The sequence below is a fragment of the Choloepus didactylus genome, chromosome 2 (assembly GCF_015220235.1).
Source record: "Choloepus didactylus isolate mChoDid1 chromosome 2, mChoDid1.pri, whole genome shotgun sequence".
Lineage (NCBI taxonomy): Eukaryota > Metazoa > Chordata > Mammalia > Pilosa > Megalonychidae > Choloepus > Choloepus didactylus.
The window spans coordinates 80711512-80731826 of NC_051308.1; the positions used below are offsets into that span (position 1 = coordinate 80711512).

At 40.4% G+C, this 20315-nt stretch overlaps 2 protein-coding genes across 6 annotated transcripts in view; both read right to left on the minus strand.

Moving 5' to 3' along the window:
- The window catches only part of RGSL1 (regulator of G protein signaling like 1), a 107709-nt gene that overhangs the window by 74195 nt on the left and 13199 nt on the right, over positions 1 to 20315 (minus strand). The gene's annotated exons all lie outside the window — the stretch shown is intronic.
- Positions 5788 to 6800, minus strand: LOC119526263 (transmembrane epididymal protein 1A-like). The gene has a single exon (XM_037825224.1). It carries the CDS (start codon positions 6559 to 6561, stop codon positions 5788 to 5790), a length of 774 nt encoding a protein of 257 aa, XP_037681152.1. The 5' UTR covers positions 6562 to 6800.

The following is a 20315-nucleotide window of genomic DNA, read 5'->3' on the forward strand; positions in this document are numbered from 1 at the left end:
GTGGTATTCTATGCAATAGTTAGACACTGCCCAATTCATCTTCATGCCTGGCACATAGTAGGTGCACAATGTTTGTTGAACTCAACTGAGAGATGAAAGTGGAGGCAATTTGGAAACTTTAAGTCCTGTACAAATATTAAGGTCTAAAAATTGTGGACTATGGGGTCGGGACACTGAAAGAGGGTGAGAGAGAGACAGAGACAGAGCAAATAATACTCATTGTCCCAGTGTTATCTGATAAAAGCTCTAGATATAATATTGACTGACCCTAGTTTTCTCTTGGGCAGAACTATGCCTCCTGACACAGAATTCCATGTTTGCTATCACTAGTGGTAGGCTTCATGAGACAGATGACACAAGCAGAAAAATTTATAACTTACCCCCAATTGCTGCCATCATTGTCAATAAAATAGATTTAAATACCAAGATTTCAAAATGGTGGTCAATGCAATATACATAATTTTAAAAGACAAAGGGAGTGCAATTTCAGCCTGAGTAATGGGTTCAAAATACCATTAGTATTAGGTCTTGGTGCAGTTTTACCATGGTAATAGGAAAAAAAAAAAAAATTCAAAGTCTGAAAAGTCTTCTATTAAAATAACCTGTTTAAATAACAGGTCATTGCAGAAAAAGAGAGTGAGATTATGAAAAGTAGAACCTTTTGGTTTGTCAATTAATTAATTCCTAACCATGGTTTAAAAAAACCTCATGAATATATCATGTCTACACCAAGGAGGCTACTCTGCTGTTTATAGGGTTCATCTTGGGAGGCTCATGTAGTCAGATATTCTTTGACCTATAAAATGTGTTAGAGTACTGAGTTTTGGACAAAGAGGTCCCAATTAGTTGGAAATAGTGATTTTATTTCTTTTAATTAGATGCATATATTTAAAATCCAAGTATATAAAGAAGTAACTCTTCTTTTTAGGTTTAATTCACATAAATATATATTTTAAATTTATGTTATTTCATATATGCTCTGTTTGCTTTCTAAAATGCTTATTTTTTTTTTACTTTTATTTTAAAAGACTGACATTACATATAAAAGAGTTGTTTAATTTCTTAGGAGAATTTTCTTTGTTAGATTTTTAAGACTACCTTGTTAGGGCTTTGAAATATTTAAAAGAGTCTGATATTTTAAAATTAATCAAATACGGAAATGTTTAGAACTTGATTTATCAAATGTACGGGTTTATTGAAAAACAATAAAAAATGAAAATAATTGCATATAAAATTATAAAATGTATAAATCTTGTATGTAAAGTTTAAAACCTAAGTAATTAGTTTATTAAATACATGCCATAGTAAATTAAATATTGATTATAATACAAACCAATATTTCTTTCTGGGTATAATGTTCCCACTCAATAAATAAGAGTCCATTAATAATCTTCTGTCTTCAAATTGAAAAACAAATCATCAAATTTTCCACAAAATAATTTTGTGTGGCTCCTCCTCAGCCACCCCTCCTCAGGGGTAGGAACTCAGTTGTTTTTTCTGGTGCCATGAAATTCCCATCACTGGAACTGCACAGCCAGTGTGTGGTTGATGAGCTTCAATGTCCCAGTACAGGAATGCACAGACTTCAAAATGCCTGCTCTGCACTCCTCTAATGCACTCCTACTTATCCTTCAAAACCAAGGTCAGGATGAAACCATTTCATCTGTGTGACTTCTGTGACATAAATACATTTACTCATTTACCAGCTATTTATTGAAAGCCTGTTATGTGATGGACTAAACTAGGGTGTTTTGATGATTTTTATAGACTTGCTAAGAGACAGCCATTTTAGCTCAAGCGGCATTTTGACACTCTTGCGTTTTTGAGACGCACACACACACATATCCATATACAGATTGAATTCTGTGTTTCATGTCCACATTTCCAAGTTTAACAGGAAACGAACATTCTTACATTATGTTTACTGGATGCTTGGGCAACCTTTGTTAGCTTATGTAGTTTTTCTGCTGTTCTCTCTATCCCTCCTTCACTTCTCTTAAATCCTTCACTTCTTTTAAATCCAATACCAATTGGAAACCTAGTGATCTTTCCAGGTTAATGGAAAGATGGTGCCCTCTGGTGGAAAATGCTAAAATGACACCACACTCCCCAAATACCTATTTAGGTTTTTTGTTTCTGTTTTTCTCCAAATTTACCTTCAGCTGGTTTCACTTTCCAAAGTAATTAGGCTTACTGTCAGAGTGCTCTTATATGTGATATGAGGAGCACAGAAAGGCCCTTATCATTCAAACAGAAGATCCCTCCATCCACCTTATATCAGGCCTCAGTGATAATTTTTTATAGCTTTGAAGGCCATAATTTATTATTATTATTATTATTATTATTATTATTTTACTGGAAGATATATATTGTGAGACATCATAATATTTGTAGACATTAATGTATTACGAGATATTAGTATTCAACAGGGCCTCAAAAGTACTCAGAAACGGGACAGATCAAAGGGTTAACACATGACTTTGGCATCTCTTCTACTTTTAACTTTGTAGAGAGATAATATCTTGAAATACTAATATTTGGGATTTACTTTTCCACACCTTGCCTATGACTTTTTCCCTGGTCAGCCAAAAGATACTGCCCCAAGTGAGGTCAGAGCGTAAAAACAAAAAAAAGATAAAGATCCATATTAAGGTTAAAAAAATCCACACTATGCTTTAAATGTATTAAAAAAGAGACGTGAGTGAAGCAGAAAACAGAGTGTTGCCATATCAATAAAACTGGAATGAAAATAGAGGTAGAGCAGACTCCTCCCCACCTCAACTCCAAGGTCATTGGAGAAGATTGGAGAAGGTTCAACTAGGCTAGAGGAAGGAGTTGCCACAAGCCTGGGTAGTGGCCTGAAAAGAGATCCAAGGTTGTGGGAAAGCTGGGGAGAGACCAGGAGAGGGGACCCAGAGATGACAACCTGGAAAGGGGCAGAACCTACATGGAGAACTGCAGAACTAGGACCAGGGAGCAGCAGGGAAGCTGAACTAATGGCCGAGTGTTTAGTTTCCTATTGCTGCTGTAACAAATTGTCACAATTTTAGTGGTTTAAAGCAACACACAATATTGTCTTATAGTTTTGTGGTCAGAAGTGTGAAGCAGGTCTCACAAGACCAAAATCAAGATATCGGCAGGTGCAGGCTAAAAAGACAGGAGAGAGAGACTTGGAGGAGGGTGTAGAAATGAAGATTATCAGTAAGGGTAAATAAAAGAGTAAAAAGGGAGACAAAAACAAGGCATGACATATAAAAGGCAAAGGATAACATGGTTGAAATAAGTACTGCCTTTACAGTAATAACACTAAATGTTAATGGATTAAACTCGCCAATTAAAAGACATAGATTGGCAGAATGGATTAAAAAAAAAAAGACCCATCTGTATTCTGTCTACAAGAGACTCACCTTAGACTCAAAGACACAAATAGGTTGAAAGTGAAAGGCTGGAAAAAGATATTCCACACAAACAGTAATCAAAAAAAGAGCTGGAGCAGCTATACTAATATCAGACAAAATAGACTTTAAATGCAAAAATGTTACAAGAGACAAAGAAGGACACATATTAATTAAAGGGGCAGTTCACCAATAAGAAATAACAATCATAAATATGCATCTAATTAGGATGGTGTAAAATACATGAGGCAAACACTGGCAAAACTGAAGGGAGTAATAGATGTCTTTACAATAATAGTTGGAGACTTCAATATACCACTTTCATCAATAGATAGAACATGTAGACAGAAGATCAGTAAGGAAACAGAGAACTTGAATAATATAATAAATGAACTAGACCTAACATATACAGAACATTGCACCTCAAAACAGAAGGATATACATTCTTCTCAAGTGCTCATGGATCATTCTCAAGGATATACCACATGTTGAGTCACAAAACAGGCCTCAATAAATTTTTTAAATTGAAATTATACAAAGCACTGTCTCTGATCTTAATGGAATGATGCTGGAAATCAGTAACAGGCAGAGAACTAGAAAATTCACAAATACATGGAGGTTAAACAACATACTCAATCAGTGGGTCAAAGAAGAAATTGCAAGAAAAATCAGTAAATATGTTGATATGAATGCAAATGAGAACACATATCAAAACTTATGGATGCAGTGAAGGCAGTGTTAAGAGGGAAAATTATACCACTAAACGCCTACACCAAGAAGGAAGAAACAGCCAAAATCAAGATATTGGCAGCGTTGCATTCCTTTCTGAAGGCTCTAGGGGATAATCTGCTCCCTTCCTTTTCCATCTTCCAGAGGCCATCCACATTCCTTGGCTCGTGGCTCCTTTTCTCCATCTACATGCCCTCAGTGGCTGGTTGAGACTTCCTCACATCTCTTGACTCTGACACTGACTCTTCTGACTCTTCTTCCGCTTGTAAAGACCCTTGTTATTACACTGGACCTGCCAGGATTATACAGGATAACCTCCCCAACTCAAGGTCAGTTGATTGGCAACCTAAATTCTCCTTTGCCATTGAACATGGAATGAGGAAGGGTGGGGCCAGAACCAAAGGAACAGGGATACATCTGGCTCTTCTAGGAACTAGAAATTCTTCCAGAAACTAGAAGAAAAAGGGAAAATAGTTTCCCTGCCCCAGCCCCTCTGTCCTAACCTTTGAGTGAGAAAAGTTTGGCAGATTCCTTATATCTTTAGGAAACCGGGATAAAAGCAACAGGAATGTCATAAAGACATTCTTTTGCAGGGTCCCAATAATGTAACTGCACTCCCCCAACCCCTAACACTCAGCTATTGTATTAAGTGACATAGCTAAATACATAGCTACCTTAAGCCAGTTTCTTAACCCTTTTGAGTTGTGAGTTACTCGTCTCTAACATACCCAATAGAATAGTTACAAGGGTTAAAAAGAAAACTGTGCAGAATAAACAAGCCATTGGACTTTATTATACATGAGACACAGAAAGGAGTGGGCCCAGGTGAGTCCACGGCTTGGAAACGATTCAGACATATACAGGGCAATGGGCTGCTCTGCCCAGGAAGAAGAATGTGACAGACTCCACACGCAGGGAGCCAGGGGTAGAGAACCTCTGGAAGCAAACACACCCTTTTGAGCTCTCCCTGTGTTCGGGGTGTTGTTCTGCCCTACTAGACCCTGCACAAGAAATTGGCTTTAAGGATCTGACTTTTGGTTAATGAATCATAAAGTAATCAAGTGAAAGAACTCAAGAGCAGCTACATGAGCTTATATATAGTCAAAATAAGAGTTTGGATTTAGCAGGAACACTGTAGAGATCCATACCTGGAAAGTATGAGGAGATAATTGTTATGATGGGTAGAAATAACCTGATGTACTAAAAGATGTGATTTGTGGTTGGGATTCTACCCGGTGGGCAGAGGGGTGTTTACAAAAGACTCAAAGACAAGGCACAGTAAATTTATTTTAATGTTCTCATGGGAGGGGAGTGCAGGGGTGCAAAGAGAAGCAGGGAAAGCAGATTACCTTGGCTGGAGTAGAGGAGAGGGAGGTGTGGTTGGAGGAATGCTTGGGGTGCCAATAGTGAAGGTCAGGGTTACATGTCCCTCTTTCTTCACTTGCTTTTCCTTTGCATCCTCCTCAACAAATGAGACCAAGAGAAGGCAGAAGGAGAGAAGGAGATGTGCCCCACCCTAGCAGAGTCTGCTAGCTCAGTGTGGACTCTGAAAGAGGTACGCCTGATGATCCTCTCTGAGCCATACCTCTTGCAACTTCTCATCTAAATGTCCCAGAGCAGACGGGTGATATGGAACCATGTGGGGTTCATCCAGGTTCAGGCATCAACAAATGTAACAATACCACACAAAGGAGAAGCCATAAATCCAGATCATCAAAATGGCAATAAAGATCACATGCCAGCAGAAGGAGGTGGTGACAAACATAATGTCATTTTTGTCATCATCCATCCATTTGTAGCCAGAGATTGGTTTGTATAGCATAAAGGCAATCTGTATCAGCCACGAGCCTATCAACATATAAAAATAGGCCTTCATCATCCAGAGCTGAGGCATGTTGGGAGCCCACAGCTCTGCAGCCACAACTAGCAGCAGTAAGAATGAGGCCTGGGTGAGCAGGATGTGAGCCTGCAGCTCCACTCCTTCTGTGTCCTGCATGTGAGACAGCATCAGGGGGAGAAACACAAATATGCCCAGGACTTGGGCACCTTGCTCCATAGCAGAACACCTCTGGGGCAGAAGGTTCTGGCTCATTATGTCTGCACACCCACTCAGAAAGTAAGTCATATACATAGTGAGATGCTGCCACTGTTTGCGGTACAGAAAGTTTCTCTGATGATATATCTTGCTGATAAGTACCAACCTTCCATGAACACTATGCACCTCTTGAGCTGTTAAAATGCAGGAGCTCAATATCTTCATCAACCCAACATAGTATATTTGCCGCAGCCTGGTCCATCTTCCCTTGCTCCAAGGACAGCGTGGCGGATACTGGACAAGAGAGTTGCACATCAAGGCCCTGGACACCAGTCGGGCATGATAAAGTCCGTAGAAGAAGAGAGAGAGTCCTGGGAACAGATGCCCCTCAAAGCCTCCCATGGAACTGAAGACAGGTCTAATCACGAGCAGAGGCAAAAGGCTCAGGAACGGCCACTCATTCAGGGCCACCTCAGGCTCTAGAGTGTGGTGGGAGCCTCCTGCAGCCTACTTATAGGTTCTACACAGCCCACTGCCTCCACAGACAGAAGGGAAATGGTTTTGGAGGAAGCCCAAACCTCTGGTGGGGTGGGTGTCATGGTTTCCGTTTTGTTCTTCTGCTCTGGTCCATTGAGAGCTAACTGACCTTTGCCGAGCAATGAAATAAGTACATTCTGTGGCACAATGTCTGGGCATCAGCCGTTCTCGGAGACAATACTACACAGCTCTCCTTGCCTCTCCTCCCACTTGTTCTTGATCCCATTGCTACCTTCCTTACTTCCTCCAAATTTACAGAACATAAGGGAGAATCCAGAGAAAACATGGAAGGCACACAAAGTTGGGTATGTACCTTAAGTTTCCTCACATATAACCTCATACAAACAACAGACATAAATGTAGTCTTTGGTAATAAGTAGCCCCAAGAACAACAAGTGAACCTGCACTATACCCAATTATCCTGACATAATTTGAGGATTGCCAGAAAAAGCTCATGTCAAAGAATGTCTCTTTCACGGATCTCCAGAAGAACTGAGATGCTACCATCTGAGATTCCCTCCTTTGGGTTCAAGCAGTGTTTTCCTAAGCTAAAGTGCAGGTAAACATGTCCTATCCAGAGGTGGTGAACCGAATTCTCTTAGGGTGGTGTTTGTAATAAACATTTCAATAAACACTCTCAGGTAATTCTTGTGCACATTAAATTTTGAGAATCAATAAGTAAAATGTAGGTACTGTTAAGAAAGGAAACCCTATCAAGCTACAATCGTAATGTGAATTCACCCTTCCAATACTTGATTTCTCATGAAATAAGCATTTATTAGAATGTAACAGTTTTATTATCCTTCATGACAGCTAATCAAGTACAGGGAATGTCTCAAATTAAAGTTTGGTTTATATATGTGGCAGAGTGAATCATGCCCCCCACATAAGACATGTTCAAATCTTAATCTGCATTCTTGTGAGGGTGAACCCATTTGGGAATCGGACCTTTTGAAGATGCTATTATTAGTTAAGGTGTGCCCAGGTTGAATCAGAGTGGGTCTTGATCCGTATAACTGGAGGCCTCATAAAGACAGGAAATTCGGATGCAGTCAGTAGCACAAGGCCACAGGAAGAAGCCAGAAGTCAGCTGAAACTGGAAGAGCAGACACAAAGAGAGATCGCCATGTGATGGGAGGCAGAGATGCAAGCCAAGAACCCCAAGGATTGCAGCAAGCCAGCACCAGGATGCTGCACACCTCATGGAGAAAGCACAGCCTTGCTGATGTCTCGATTTTGGACTTCTAGCCTCCAAATCTGCGCCAATTAATTCCTGTTGCTTAAGCTAACCAAGGTGTGGTATTAAAGACAATATAGATCCTACAGATTTCCACTGAGGTTTATTTGTTGGTAAATTTTTTGAATGGACCTTCCATCTAATTTTATAATTACTATTAACGTATTAAGCTGCACTTTTATATTGATCTTCATATTAATTGCCTGATTGGATTGTTATGCTGTTCTTACTAAGTTTTCAGCTGATTTTATATAAACATATTACCTGCAAATAATGAAACAGTTATCTCCTCCTTTTAGATATTTTTTCTTCTTTATTAATTGCTTTTTCTTATTGCGCAAACATGGCTGAAATCTGTTATTTCATCTATGCCACACCCCTCTCCTGGGAAATGTCCCTTAAACCATGTGTATTAAATAGAAAATGTCATCTTACAACAAAACCTGCTTTCCTACTCACAGATTAGCCAAGGGACAGGTGCCTGACTGGGCCAAGCTGATCTAAAACCTTCACCAGGATTGTTTAACCAAAGAGAGCAGCTCTCAGCCCTCTCAAAGACTATGTAAATTCTGTTTACTGTAAAACCAAATAGTGTGTTGGGATTATATTTCCTTGTCCATGGATCCAATGTATTACTTATCTGTTGCTGCATAAAAAATTGACACAAACTTAGTGGCTTAAAACAATATACATTAGTTATCTCAGCTTCTGTGTATCAGGATGCAGGGACAGCCTAGCTGTGTCCTCTGCTCAGGTTCTAATAAGGTGCAATCAAGGTATCAGTCAGGTTGCGGTCCATTCTGGAGAAAAAATTATCTAAAAGGAGGAGATAACTCTTCTAAGCTCATGTGGTTGTTGGCAGAATTCAGTTCCTTGTGGATGTAAGACTGAGTTCTACATTTTCTGGCTGGCTATTATTTCAGGCCCACCAGATTGACAAAAATTAGCATGACAACACCAAGAACATGAAGCAAATAGAACAATCAATTCATTGCCAGTGGGACTGTAAATTGGTACAACCACTTTGGGAAATAATTTGGCATTACCTGGTAAAGTTGAAGATGTACATCCTTGCTTGTATGCGCTGTACAGTAACTCTCATATCCTTACCAGGTCCATATTCAAGTATGTTCAAAGCAGCACCATTTATAATTGGCAATGAGAAAGAGGAACAATCAAAATGTCCTGCAGTATTAGAATGTATAAATAAGGTTGTAACATATTCATAGAATGAAATACTACATGGATGTGAAAATTAATGAATTATAGCTACATTCAACAACAACATGGAACCTCAGAAATATAATTTTAGATGAAAAAGCATGTCACATAAGAATATATACTAAATGGTTCCATATGTATAAAATTCTAAAAGACACAAAACCAAACAACATGAAAACATGGTAAATCTTAAATGAAAAGCAAGGGAAAACAAAACAAACAAAAAAAAATTCAGGAAAATGATTATCTCTGAAAAGGGAAGGAAAATTAGATTTGAGAGAGACACATGGGACATTAAAAAATAATGACATACTAGGGGCCTGGGGGACGGGGAATGGAGAGTTATGGCTTAATAGATAGAGTTTCTGTGATGAAAAAGTTTTGGTAAAAGATAGTGGTGAAGGTAGCCCAACATTGTGAACGTAATAAATACTGCTGAATTGTACTCTTAAAAATATGGGAAATTATATGTTATATATATATGCTACTGCAATAAAATTCAAAAAAATAATGACAACATTTGTATTAGTTAGGGTTCTCTAGGGAAACAGAACCAACAGGAGACATTTGTAAACATGAGATTTTATAAAAATGTCTCAAGCAACTGTGGGAATGCATGAGTCCAAATTCCGTAGTGCAGGCAGCAAGCTGGCAACTCCGATGAAGGTCTCTGATCAACTCCCCAGGAGAGGCTGGCTGGCTGAAGATGAATTGAAGATTCTCTCTCCTCTCCCTTAAAAGTCTTCAACTGATTGGATTAAATCCAGCTGATTGAATTCTCTCATTGCAGAAGACACTCCCTTCGTTGATGTAATCAGCCACAGATGCAATCAACTACCTGATTATTTAATAGACCAGCCTTCTGGTTTATTAACCAGCCACAAGTGTCCTTGCAGTAATGGTTAGGCCAGTGCTTGCTTGACCAGACACTTGGATACCATCACCTGGCCAAGCTGACACATGAACCTAACCATCACAGTATTTTTCTGTTCTTACAATTAATTAGTGGTGAGCTCACTCAGTCTGCCACATCAGGTGATAGTTGCCCAAAGCCCTGTTACTCTGCACAAATTAAGGTCTTGCAAAGTATCTGAGTAAATTACCCTGGAAGATATTAGATAGAAAAGCCTGCGGGGTTCCAAGTTCAACTTTGGGTCTTGCACATTCATTAGATCGAGAGGCGCTGGGTACCAAAACAATCGATATGGGGCAGGCTTTGATAACAAGAGGAGACCTGGATAATGGAGTTAGAAGGGATAAGAAATGCCGGAAGGTTTCATTAGGGTTACCATGTGTTCTGGTTTGCTCAGGCCAGTCCCAAGTTAGCATTTTTGTGGCTCTGTTAATGTCTATCAGTTAATGTGTCCTGGCTTAGACAATAAGTCATATAGTTACTGTAGCAATAATTGAAATGGTCCTGGACAAGAAGTCAGAAGATCTGCATTTAAATCACAACTCTGGCACTAATTTTGTGGTGGGACCTTAGGCTAAAACAATAAACTTTCTGTACCTTGGTTTCCTCATCTATGAAGTGGGAGGATTCATTTATTATCAGTGACTGGCAAATTGTGTCCTGGTTTCAAAGGAAACGGGAAAGGAGAAGGAAGTCAAATGGGGGGGGGCAGGGGGACCCTAAAACTCCCAGAGAGGCTCTGTTTCTATTAGTTTAATGCTTTCGTGTTGTCCCTAATATTTTGTTGGAAAAGTATTCTTGTGCTAAGAAAGAAACACACCCATAAACACACACATACATGTTTTTGGAAATCATTGGCCTGGATAATCTCTCAGGATACAGAAATTCAATATTCCTAAAACTGGCTCTAACTGCTATAACTTCCACATTCTGGACAGTGGTCATCAGAGTAAGGCAGTTGTTGGGAACAGGCTTTTTCATATCTCAGTTGTTCCATTTTTAGGAAACAAACACCAAATTTCTCAACCTGTGAGTCAACAAGTTCCACTACACAATATCAATATCTACATACTTATTTTAATTGTTTGCTTTCTTTAATATCCATTAACCCACTTTTTCATGTTGGTCTTTTGCTCCCAATATGTCCCCAAACACATCTTCAGCTTTCCTATGGCTGTGCCTCAGCTCATGGGGTCCCTCATCTTCTTTAGGTCAACTTTAGAGTCCAGCCCATTTCCCCTCTTCCATGAGGCTTTCCTCATCCTCAACAGCCATGGGGATGCCTCACCCTCCACCCTGAACTTCTATACTTTGATAGGCACTTAGTGTACATTGCCTTGTGTGCTACTGTTTCTCTGCTCTAAACCCACCCTTTTAGATTCTGTTCTCCTATGCTGCCGGGACTCTATTGAGTCCTTGCCGGTTGGCTCCCTGTTACATTTTGCCAACAGTGGTAATTCCACAGAGCTGAGAAGGCAGGAGGGAGAGAGAACAGACTTGCTCCTTCCTGCATGCCTCCTATTTCTGTCAGTGTTGCCTCAGGCAGTAAAAGCTGGTTCCAACCTCCAACTTCCTTCCCCATTCCACAAATCAGCTTCATCCCATGGCCTGAGAGGTACCAGTGATAACCCGGCAGTGCCTTTTCCTCAAAATTCTGCATACTAGTTCTGCAGGGCCCCTCCTCCAAACTCCTGAGGTCTGAGCCCCTGCCAGGCAGTGCTATCTCCCCAGGTCTGAGCCCAAGCTCCATGAGGCACCTTCTCCCTGCTCCTGGGGTACCAATAGTAGGCAACAGCACTTCTTTCTCAGAGGTCTAAGCTCCAGGTCAATAGAGCCTCCCCTCTGAGCTTCAAGGTTCCAGTGACCCAACCGCCTCCCATTGTCCATTAAGCCCTGGGAATGGTGGCAACTTTCTGTATTAATTATCATTTTTTCCTCAGTGTTCCAATTTTCCTTTTTCAGGTTTCTCACACCTGTTTAACAAAATCTCTGTATTATATTCTCTCTGTTGAAATACTTAGTGAGGTTTCTCTTTTCTAGTTTGGAACAATCTACCTTGAATTTTTACTTGTCTGTTACAAATATTTTTGTTTATTTCTCAACTGTATTAGAAACTTCTTTGCTTCTCTCTTTTCCACACATACAGGAACTCAAAAAATGTTTGCTTTTTGGGTTGATAAGGGTATACAATTCATGAAAAGGAGAAAGGGTGATTGGTAGAAAGAACACAGCTTCTTTTAAATAAACAGATCTGGGTTCAAATTCCAGGTATAACAGTCTTGTTACTTAAATTCCCTGGGCCTAAGTTTTCTCAACTGTAAATCAGAGACTGATAATGCTTATCCTACAGGCACATTGTGGAGATTAAATGAAGAAATAGTGGTAAAGTGTGTAGCATAGTGACACATGCAAAGTAAGACTCAACAGATATTAGGGCTCTTCCTTCTACCCACTTTGATCCCTTTGAATATTCTATAGCTCCTGTGTCCACAGGGTGTGTTCTCACCTCTGAGCTCTTCTGTGTCTTTGGGATACTTGTATTAGAAGCACTATTCCCCTGTAACTGGAAGGCTGGGTTGAGAGTCAGGGCTTAGAGACGTGGTAGCATTCCTTAAATTCTTCTTCATGTTCTTTCCTCTCATTAAACACACATACACGTGCACACGCACGCACACACACACACACACACCTCAGCCTTGGCTCTTCTTCCCACTCTAACACAGTGTAAGCTACATAGTTATATAATCATCTTCAAGAATAAAGGCTACTGGATTGCAGTCCAACAGTTTCAGGTATTTTCTTCTAGCTATTCCAATACACTAAAAACTAAAAAAGGATATCTATATAATGCATAACAATAACCTCCAGAATGACCTCTCAACTCTATCTGAGATCTGTCAGCCACTGAAAATTTATTTTGTTTCATTTCTCTTCCCCTTTTTGGTCCAAGAAGGCTTTCTCAATCCCACGATGTCAGGGCCAAGCTCATCCCTGCGAGTCATGTCCCACGTTGCCAGGAAGATTTACACTCCTAGGAGTCATGTCCCATGTAGGACGGAGGTCTGTAGGCTTTTGACAGTGGTGACAGGTACATAGGTGTGCTGGTTTGGAGCTGTTATGTACCTCAGAAAAGACTATGTTCTTTTAATCCATTCTTATGGGAGGAGAACTATTGTTGGGTTGAGACCTTTTGATTAGGTTGTTTCCATGCAGTTGTAACCCAGTCCTTTCAAGGTGGGTCTTAATCCCCTTGCTGGAGTCCTTCATGAAAGGATAAAAGGCAGACAAAACTCAGAGAGCATAAAGAGACATTTTGGAGAGACATTTTGGAGACAGTCATTGAAACCAGAACCAGGATTGAAGCTAGGGGATGAAATCTAGAGTTTGTCCCACAGGAAGCAAGAAGCCAGAAGGACCCACAGGAGCTGGGAGAGAGCCACTGAAACCAGAGCCAGGAGAGAAGGACCAGCAGACATCGCCATGTGACTTCTCATGCAACAGAGGAACCCTGGATGCCAGCAGCCTGTCCTCAGAGAAAGCATCCTCTTGTTGATGCCTTAATTTGGACATTTTCATGGCCTTAGAATTGTAGCTTGTAACTTAATAAATCTCGTTGTTAAAAAGAAAATATAAGTGGTGAGCACAGAAGGGTTAATTGTTTCACACTCTGTATGGTTTATGCTGTGTAGGTTGAATTATGTGCCCCAACAAACACATGCTCTTAATCTTAATCCGCAGTCCTGTAGGTGTGAAACGATTATAAATAGGACCTCTTGAAGATGTTATTCTCAGTTAAGACTTGGCCCAACTGAATGAGGGTAGATTTTTAACTGGATTAATGGTGACCTTATAAAGAGAATCAGGAATCACAGAAGACAAAAAAGAAAGGACATTGCCACATGACAGGAAACAGAGACAAGCTAAGGAGACTCAAGAGTTGCCTCAGCCAGCACCCAAGAGCTACAGTCTCTGGGAGAGAGCAAGCCTTGCCCATATCTTGATTCTATACTTCTTCTAGCTTCTTGTGAGCCACGAAATTCCCATTGTTTAAGCCAGCCTATTGTGTGGTATTTGTCGTAACAACTCTGACAAACTAAGATACATATATTCTATGTTATTTTGTAGCTACTTAATATTAAAATTCTTTTCTAGAAATGGTAAGACTAGACCTGCTGTGTCAGTGAGTGAGATTTAATGCCTAAAACACTCTGCTTTAGGGTGAGAAGGTGGGAAGACGGCCAAAATGAGGTTTTCTCTGGGCATCAATACTCACCCTAGTTCTTTTTCTCTCGAGGCTCTGGGGCTACTGTGCACAGTTGCTCCATAGATAGACTTTCAGTCACCTCCCTATTTTCAAAATCCTCCTTCTCTTGCCAATTTGATCTGCTGAGTGACACTGGACCCTCTCTGGGGCTCTGACAGGCAAGCTGGCTTCCTCCTACAGCAGCTGTCAGCCCCTTCCTGTGTATGCTGGGATGCAACTCAACTGCTTCACTTACATTTCAGTCCTGAACCTGCTTGCATCATCTTGCTGTCTTGCACAAATGTGCTTAGTATTACTTTAATGGGGTCTCAGGAAGGAAAAAAAAATGACAAACGTGGATGCAGACTACCAATTTGAACTAGATATCCATGTGTTTTTTTGATCCCTCAAACATAACAATGGTGTGTCTATCTTGGTTTATTCTAAGAAGCAGTTCATTTTATTTATCAGTAACATTGCCTTTTTCATTAAAAATTTGTTTGCAATTCTTTTTATTAATTCTTTCATTTTGTTTTCTTTTGATTTATTTTATTCTTTTTCTATTTCAATTTTTAATTACAGAAGTAGTAGATGAATATATTCTCCATTAAAAAATGTATTAGGACAACCCAGAACCCATGAATCTCGAAGACAGTTGTATAAAAATGTAGCTTATGAGGGGTGACAATGGGATTGGGAAAGCCATAAGGACCAAACACCACTTTGTCTAGTTTATGGATGGATGTGTAGAAAAGTAGGGGAAGGAAACAAACAGACAAAGGTACCCAGTGTTCTTTTTTACTTCAATTGCTCTTTTTCACTCTAATTATTATTCTTGTTATTTTTGTGTGTGTGCTAATGAAGGTGTCAGGGATTGATTTAGGTGATGAATGTACAACTATGTAATGGTACTGTAAACAATCGAAAGTACAATTTGTTTTGTATGACTGCGTGGTATGTGAATATATCTCAATAAAATGATGATAAAAAAAAAAAAAAAAAAAAAAAAAAAAAAAATGTATTAGGACCTAAAAGTTAAAGATAGTCCTGATCAGTACTCTATCTTTGCCTATCCAAAGGTGACCACATATGAGTTTGAATATTTTTTCCAGGACATCTGCCACATATTCCATATGAATATATATAGTGTTGTTGTATGTGTGTATATGTGCATATGAGAAAGAAATAGCATTATACAGCAGGTATCATTCTACAAGTGATTTTTTTCCTCCACTCAATCCAATAACACGTTGGGGATAGAACCATTTCATTACACAGAGGTGCTGCTCATTCCTTTTTATGCCAGTTTCTTTATCCAGTTCCATTTTGATGGACATGTTGGCCCATTGATTTTCTTATAATAAATAATTCTGAAGTAAATAATCTTTAGAACAGATGCCCAGCAATGAAATTGCTGGGTCATAGAGTATTCCCTTTTTTAGTTTTAATAAATAGACACGAATCTCTCTTCAAAATGGTGGTACTAATTTTCCCTCACCCCATGACCTGTTAATCAAAAGTCCTCCAGATTATCCTTCCCAAGTAACTTTTCACTGAGTTCCTTCCACTCCATCCCCAACCACTGCTCTTGTTTAGGAGTCACCAACTCTGGTATACTGCAACATCTCTTAACCGGGGCTCCAAGCCTTGAATCTTTCCTAATTGCAGCCAGAGTGAGTTTTGGAAATACAGAACCAATCAAGTCATTTGATAATTTAGATTCTCCAGCGTCATTCTTTGCTTTTTGGATAAAATCTAGGCCCTTGGTATAAGGTTCAATGTCCCTCTGCTATGGCCTAGCCTCATTTTCAGTCCCATCCTGTATGTCTTCAGGTATACCAGAAGCTTCCAGTCAGCCTGGAATAGTCTTCCCACTTTCCCACTCCTCACCCCTTCTCCATCTAGAAAACCCTTCTTCTCTTCTCCTTCAAGGATCAGGGCAAGCATTGCATCCTCCCAGCTGGGCAGGATCCTCTCTGTGCTCCTATAAAAGTCTGCACATATCTCTATCATCACACTTGTCACACTGTTTCACAACTTTTTATTTACTGGGAAGTCTTTGATGTCAGGGCCCATGTCTTTTCATCTTCCTCTTTTAAGGAATCGAGATGCATGCCCGGAGGTGTCAATGAATGTTTGATGGATAAATGAAAAAATGAATGAACTATCAAATGAATATATAGTCTCTACTGTAAAAGGTTTTGTAATCTAGTTAAGAAAACAGAACTGAAACATACAAATGGCACAAGGTCACCAATGCTAAGTGCTAAGTGCCAAAGTTGTGGAACAAACTACCAGGGCTGTGCAATTAGAGATGAGAGCTAACACAGCTGTAGGGTCAGGGCAAATATGACCATTACCAATTAACAGCTGGAGAGACCAAAACACGTGGGCTCAAACCTCGTCTTTGACTCCTTTGCCACTGGGCACAAGAATGGCAGAATGAAAAGGGGGAGGATAAGTCAGAATAATTTCAACTTCTCAGTCAGAGACACAGACCTCTTTGCATTAACCAGTGTTTCTCAACCTTTTCTTCATTATTGCCATCCCTAAAGAGCTTTTTTTGACATTTCCCCTATCATCTACCCCCATGAAATTTTAATCCCACAGATCTACTACATATATGCTTATGTGCTGTGGTCCTTCGGAGGACCACACCTCATTGTAATATCTAAGATTTTCACCCTTCAATCACCAATTTTCACCTTCCTGGGAGTCAGGTTGCTCCCGTTGAGTCTGTATGGCATAAACCAATGGCACAGTGTGATCCCAAGAAAGAGCTTGGTGACCTAGCACAGAGCTCATCTTCAGAAAACATTTGTCTTTCAGGGATATACAGAGAGGACTCACTGGCAATGATTAGATTAGATGGACTCAAAAGATTCTATCAAACTCCTCATGTATGGTGTCAGATCTCAGAGAACTCATGGGGCAAGTCCTGTTCTCATAATTAGGATCTCCATTCTTTATTAGAGGGATTTGAGTGAAAATTGCTCTCCTCTCACCCTTTTCCAGCCAACAAGCACCTCAGGAGTGATGGGCAGGCAAAGAAAATTGTGTGAAAGAAAGTGTTTCCTCAAAGGATGAAAGGAATGGACATGTCTCTGATTTGTGGGTTTGTAGACAAAAATAGGTGGAATGCAAACCAGGAGACTTTGCTTACCCAAATAAGGCAGGCGCAAGAAGCTTTCCCAATGGAGCTGAATGCACCAGTGATTGAACATCTGCCTGGGGTGGGGAAAGGGCAGATGTTGAACTCACCAACTGATGTTCAAGTGAACTTCACAATGGCCTCCACCTTAGACAACCCTCTTGACACCACAGTGGACATGGCCACTTGCTGGCCTGCACTGCCCAATCTAGGGACAGGCCTTGATTGGCACAGGTCCTGAACACCAGGATTCCAATGTTCCATGTGAAAACAGAGGGGCTTTTAAAAAATAGATTACCAAGTTTCACTCTGAACCTAGTGAATAAAGTCCCTGGATTGAAGCCCAGGAATCTGCATTTTGAACCTCACCTCCTTCCTCCCCAAGTGATGCTTCTAATGAAGACTGTTCTTTCCCTGATTCTTGGAAACCCCTGCACTAGACTAAGCCACCACCCTGGTCAGTAGGCCACATCCACCACCATCGTCCTGTCCTCACTGACCTAGAGATTCACCCAGGAGTGTGGGTGACATTTTCATTGAAGCAAACCCAGCACTGTTTACACAGAGAGGCTGGTACGGGGGGTGGGAGGTAGGAGAGGGAGGAGAAGGGAGGGGAGGGGTAAAGGCAGGTGGGTGAGGCAAAGAGAGATAAAGAATTCCAAGAGAGAATACAAAGAGGGGGAAGCAGCCCAGACCCTTAGACGGGAAGAGGCGGGGAAAGGGGGAGGCAAGAATTGGATGAGCTTAATCAGGATGAGAGATCAAAGGGCCCAGGGAGCACACACAGACTCTCCCCAGCAACACTGGGCCACTCCTGAAGGCTGTGCTTCCTCTTGGGAGTCCAGGCTGAAGTCAAAAACCTTCCTCAACCAGGCACCAGGAGAGGGTATCAGTGATTAAGAAAATGAGTCTGCTCTGTATCTGAGACCTAGTCTGGTCACTTCCTAGATGGATGTTTTGAGACAAGTTGCTTTATCTTCTCTAATACTCAATCTCCCCATATGTAAATGTGGAATTGTGGGCATTCCACAAAATATTTCATTTTAAAGCAGGTTATAAATATAAAGTATTTTAAGTTGTTAATCTTAGGACTGAATGAGACCACGGAGATCATTTCTTCCAAATCCCTCTTTCTGCAGATGAAGAAACTGAGGAAGGCAACAGAAACTCTTATTCATTGCTGGTGAAAATGCAAAATGGTACAGCCATTTTCTTACAAAGCTAAACACAGGCTTACCATATGATCCAGAAATTGCATTCCTAGATATTTACCCAAAGGAGTTGGAAACTTATGTTCACACAAAAACCTAAACACAGATGTTTATGGCAGCTTTATTCATAATTACCAAGATGCCCTTCCATAGGTGAATGGATAAACAAGCTGTGGCATAGCTATACAATGGAATATAATTCAGCAATAAAAAGAAATGAGCTACTATATCTTAAAAAATCACTTAAAAAAAAAAAAAAAAAAGAAATGAGCTATCAGGTCACAAGAAACCATGAAGGAATCTTAAATACATATTGCTAAGTGAAAGAAGCCAGTCTGAAAATTCTGTAATTCCAACTATACGACACCGTGGAAAAGGTAAAACCATAGAGACAGTAATAAGATCAGTGGTGGCCACGGGTTGGCGGGGTGTGGGAATGGAGGAAAGGGACGAACAGGTGGAGCACAGGGCATTTTTAAGGCCGTGAAACCATTCTGTATGATGCTGTAATGGTGGCTACGTGACATTACTTGTCAAAACCCATAGAAGTGTACAACAAAAAGAACAAACCCTGACATAAACTATGGACTTCAGTTACTAATAATGTATCAATATTGGTTTATCATTTGTAACAAATGTACCACGCTAATGCAAGATGTTAATAACAGGCAAACCTATGTGTGTGTGAGGGGGGGCAGGGGGAGTATATTGGAACTCTATATCTTCTGTGCAATTTTTCTGTAATGCTAAAAGTGGTTTAGAAATAAAGTTTATTAAAAAAGAAAAAGAAAAAGAAAGAAAGAAACTGAAACCCAGAGAGAAGTGACTCACAGGATGTCACATTGTCAGTGGGTTCGTGGGTAATGAAGATACTGAAATACCCAGTCACAAGCTGCCAACAAGAAGCACAAGAAAACCCCAGCTCAGCACAAGGCAGAAAGGAAAGCACACTAAGTTTTTGTTACCACAGGCTGCGAGCCCTCCTTCACCTGCAACCAAGCTCTGTCCTCACTGCTACCATCTCACATGTGAGCCAGCACTCCAGCTACCCCTATTCTGCCCACACCCTCAGAGGTACAATCAGGAGGAGGGGCTAAAAAGAGGCTTCCCCAGAACATGGGGACAAGCAAGGTCAGAATTAAATGAGAGGAATGGTCTCTGCAGAAACTGGCCCCTCCCCCAAGATATACTCAGGATCACACACTTACAATTAAAGAGCAAACAGTACAGCCTCAATAGAATGTAGCTGGAAACAGCTATAAGCAAATTAGTTATTCTGAAGCTGGAGGTCTTGGTAAAAGGATACGTGGGCAGAAGGAGGGAAAGACTGGTTGATGTGAAGGCCAGAAATACACATAATTAAAAGCAAGAATTTATCTGTCTTTATCCAGCATTGTCCAAGGAGAACAACTTTTTGGGGGGGGCAATGAGTACTCTCATCATCAGAGAAATACCATCTTTTCGGAGGAAGAACAATTTGTCAAGCTTTTCCTTTACTGGCTTTATTTTTCACACAAGTTCATCCAGTTACCTGTGCTCTGAGTTGATGTCCTCCAGAAGGCATTAATTAAGTTATCCTCAGCGACCCTGATGGGAGGTGGAGGGAATGCATGGATGGTGGTGGTGGGGGGGTCCTCCTAAGC

Coding starts and splice junctions, on each gene's coding strand:
- LOC119526263 (XM_037825224.1), bottom strand. CDS start 6,561: ATGGGAGGCTTTGAGGGGCATCTGTTCCCAGGACTCTCTCTCTTCTTC.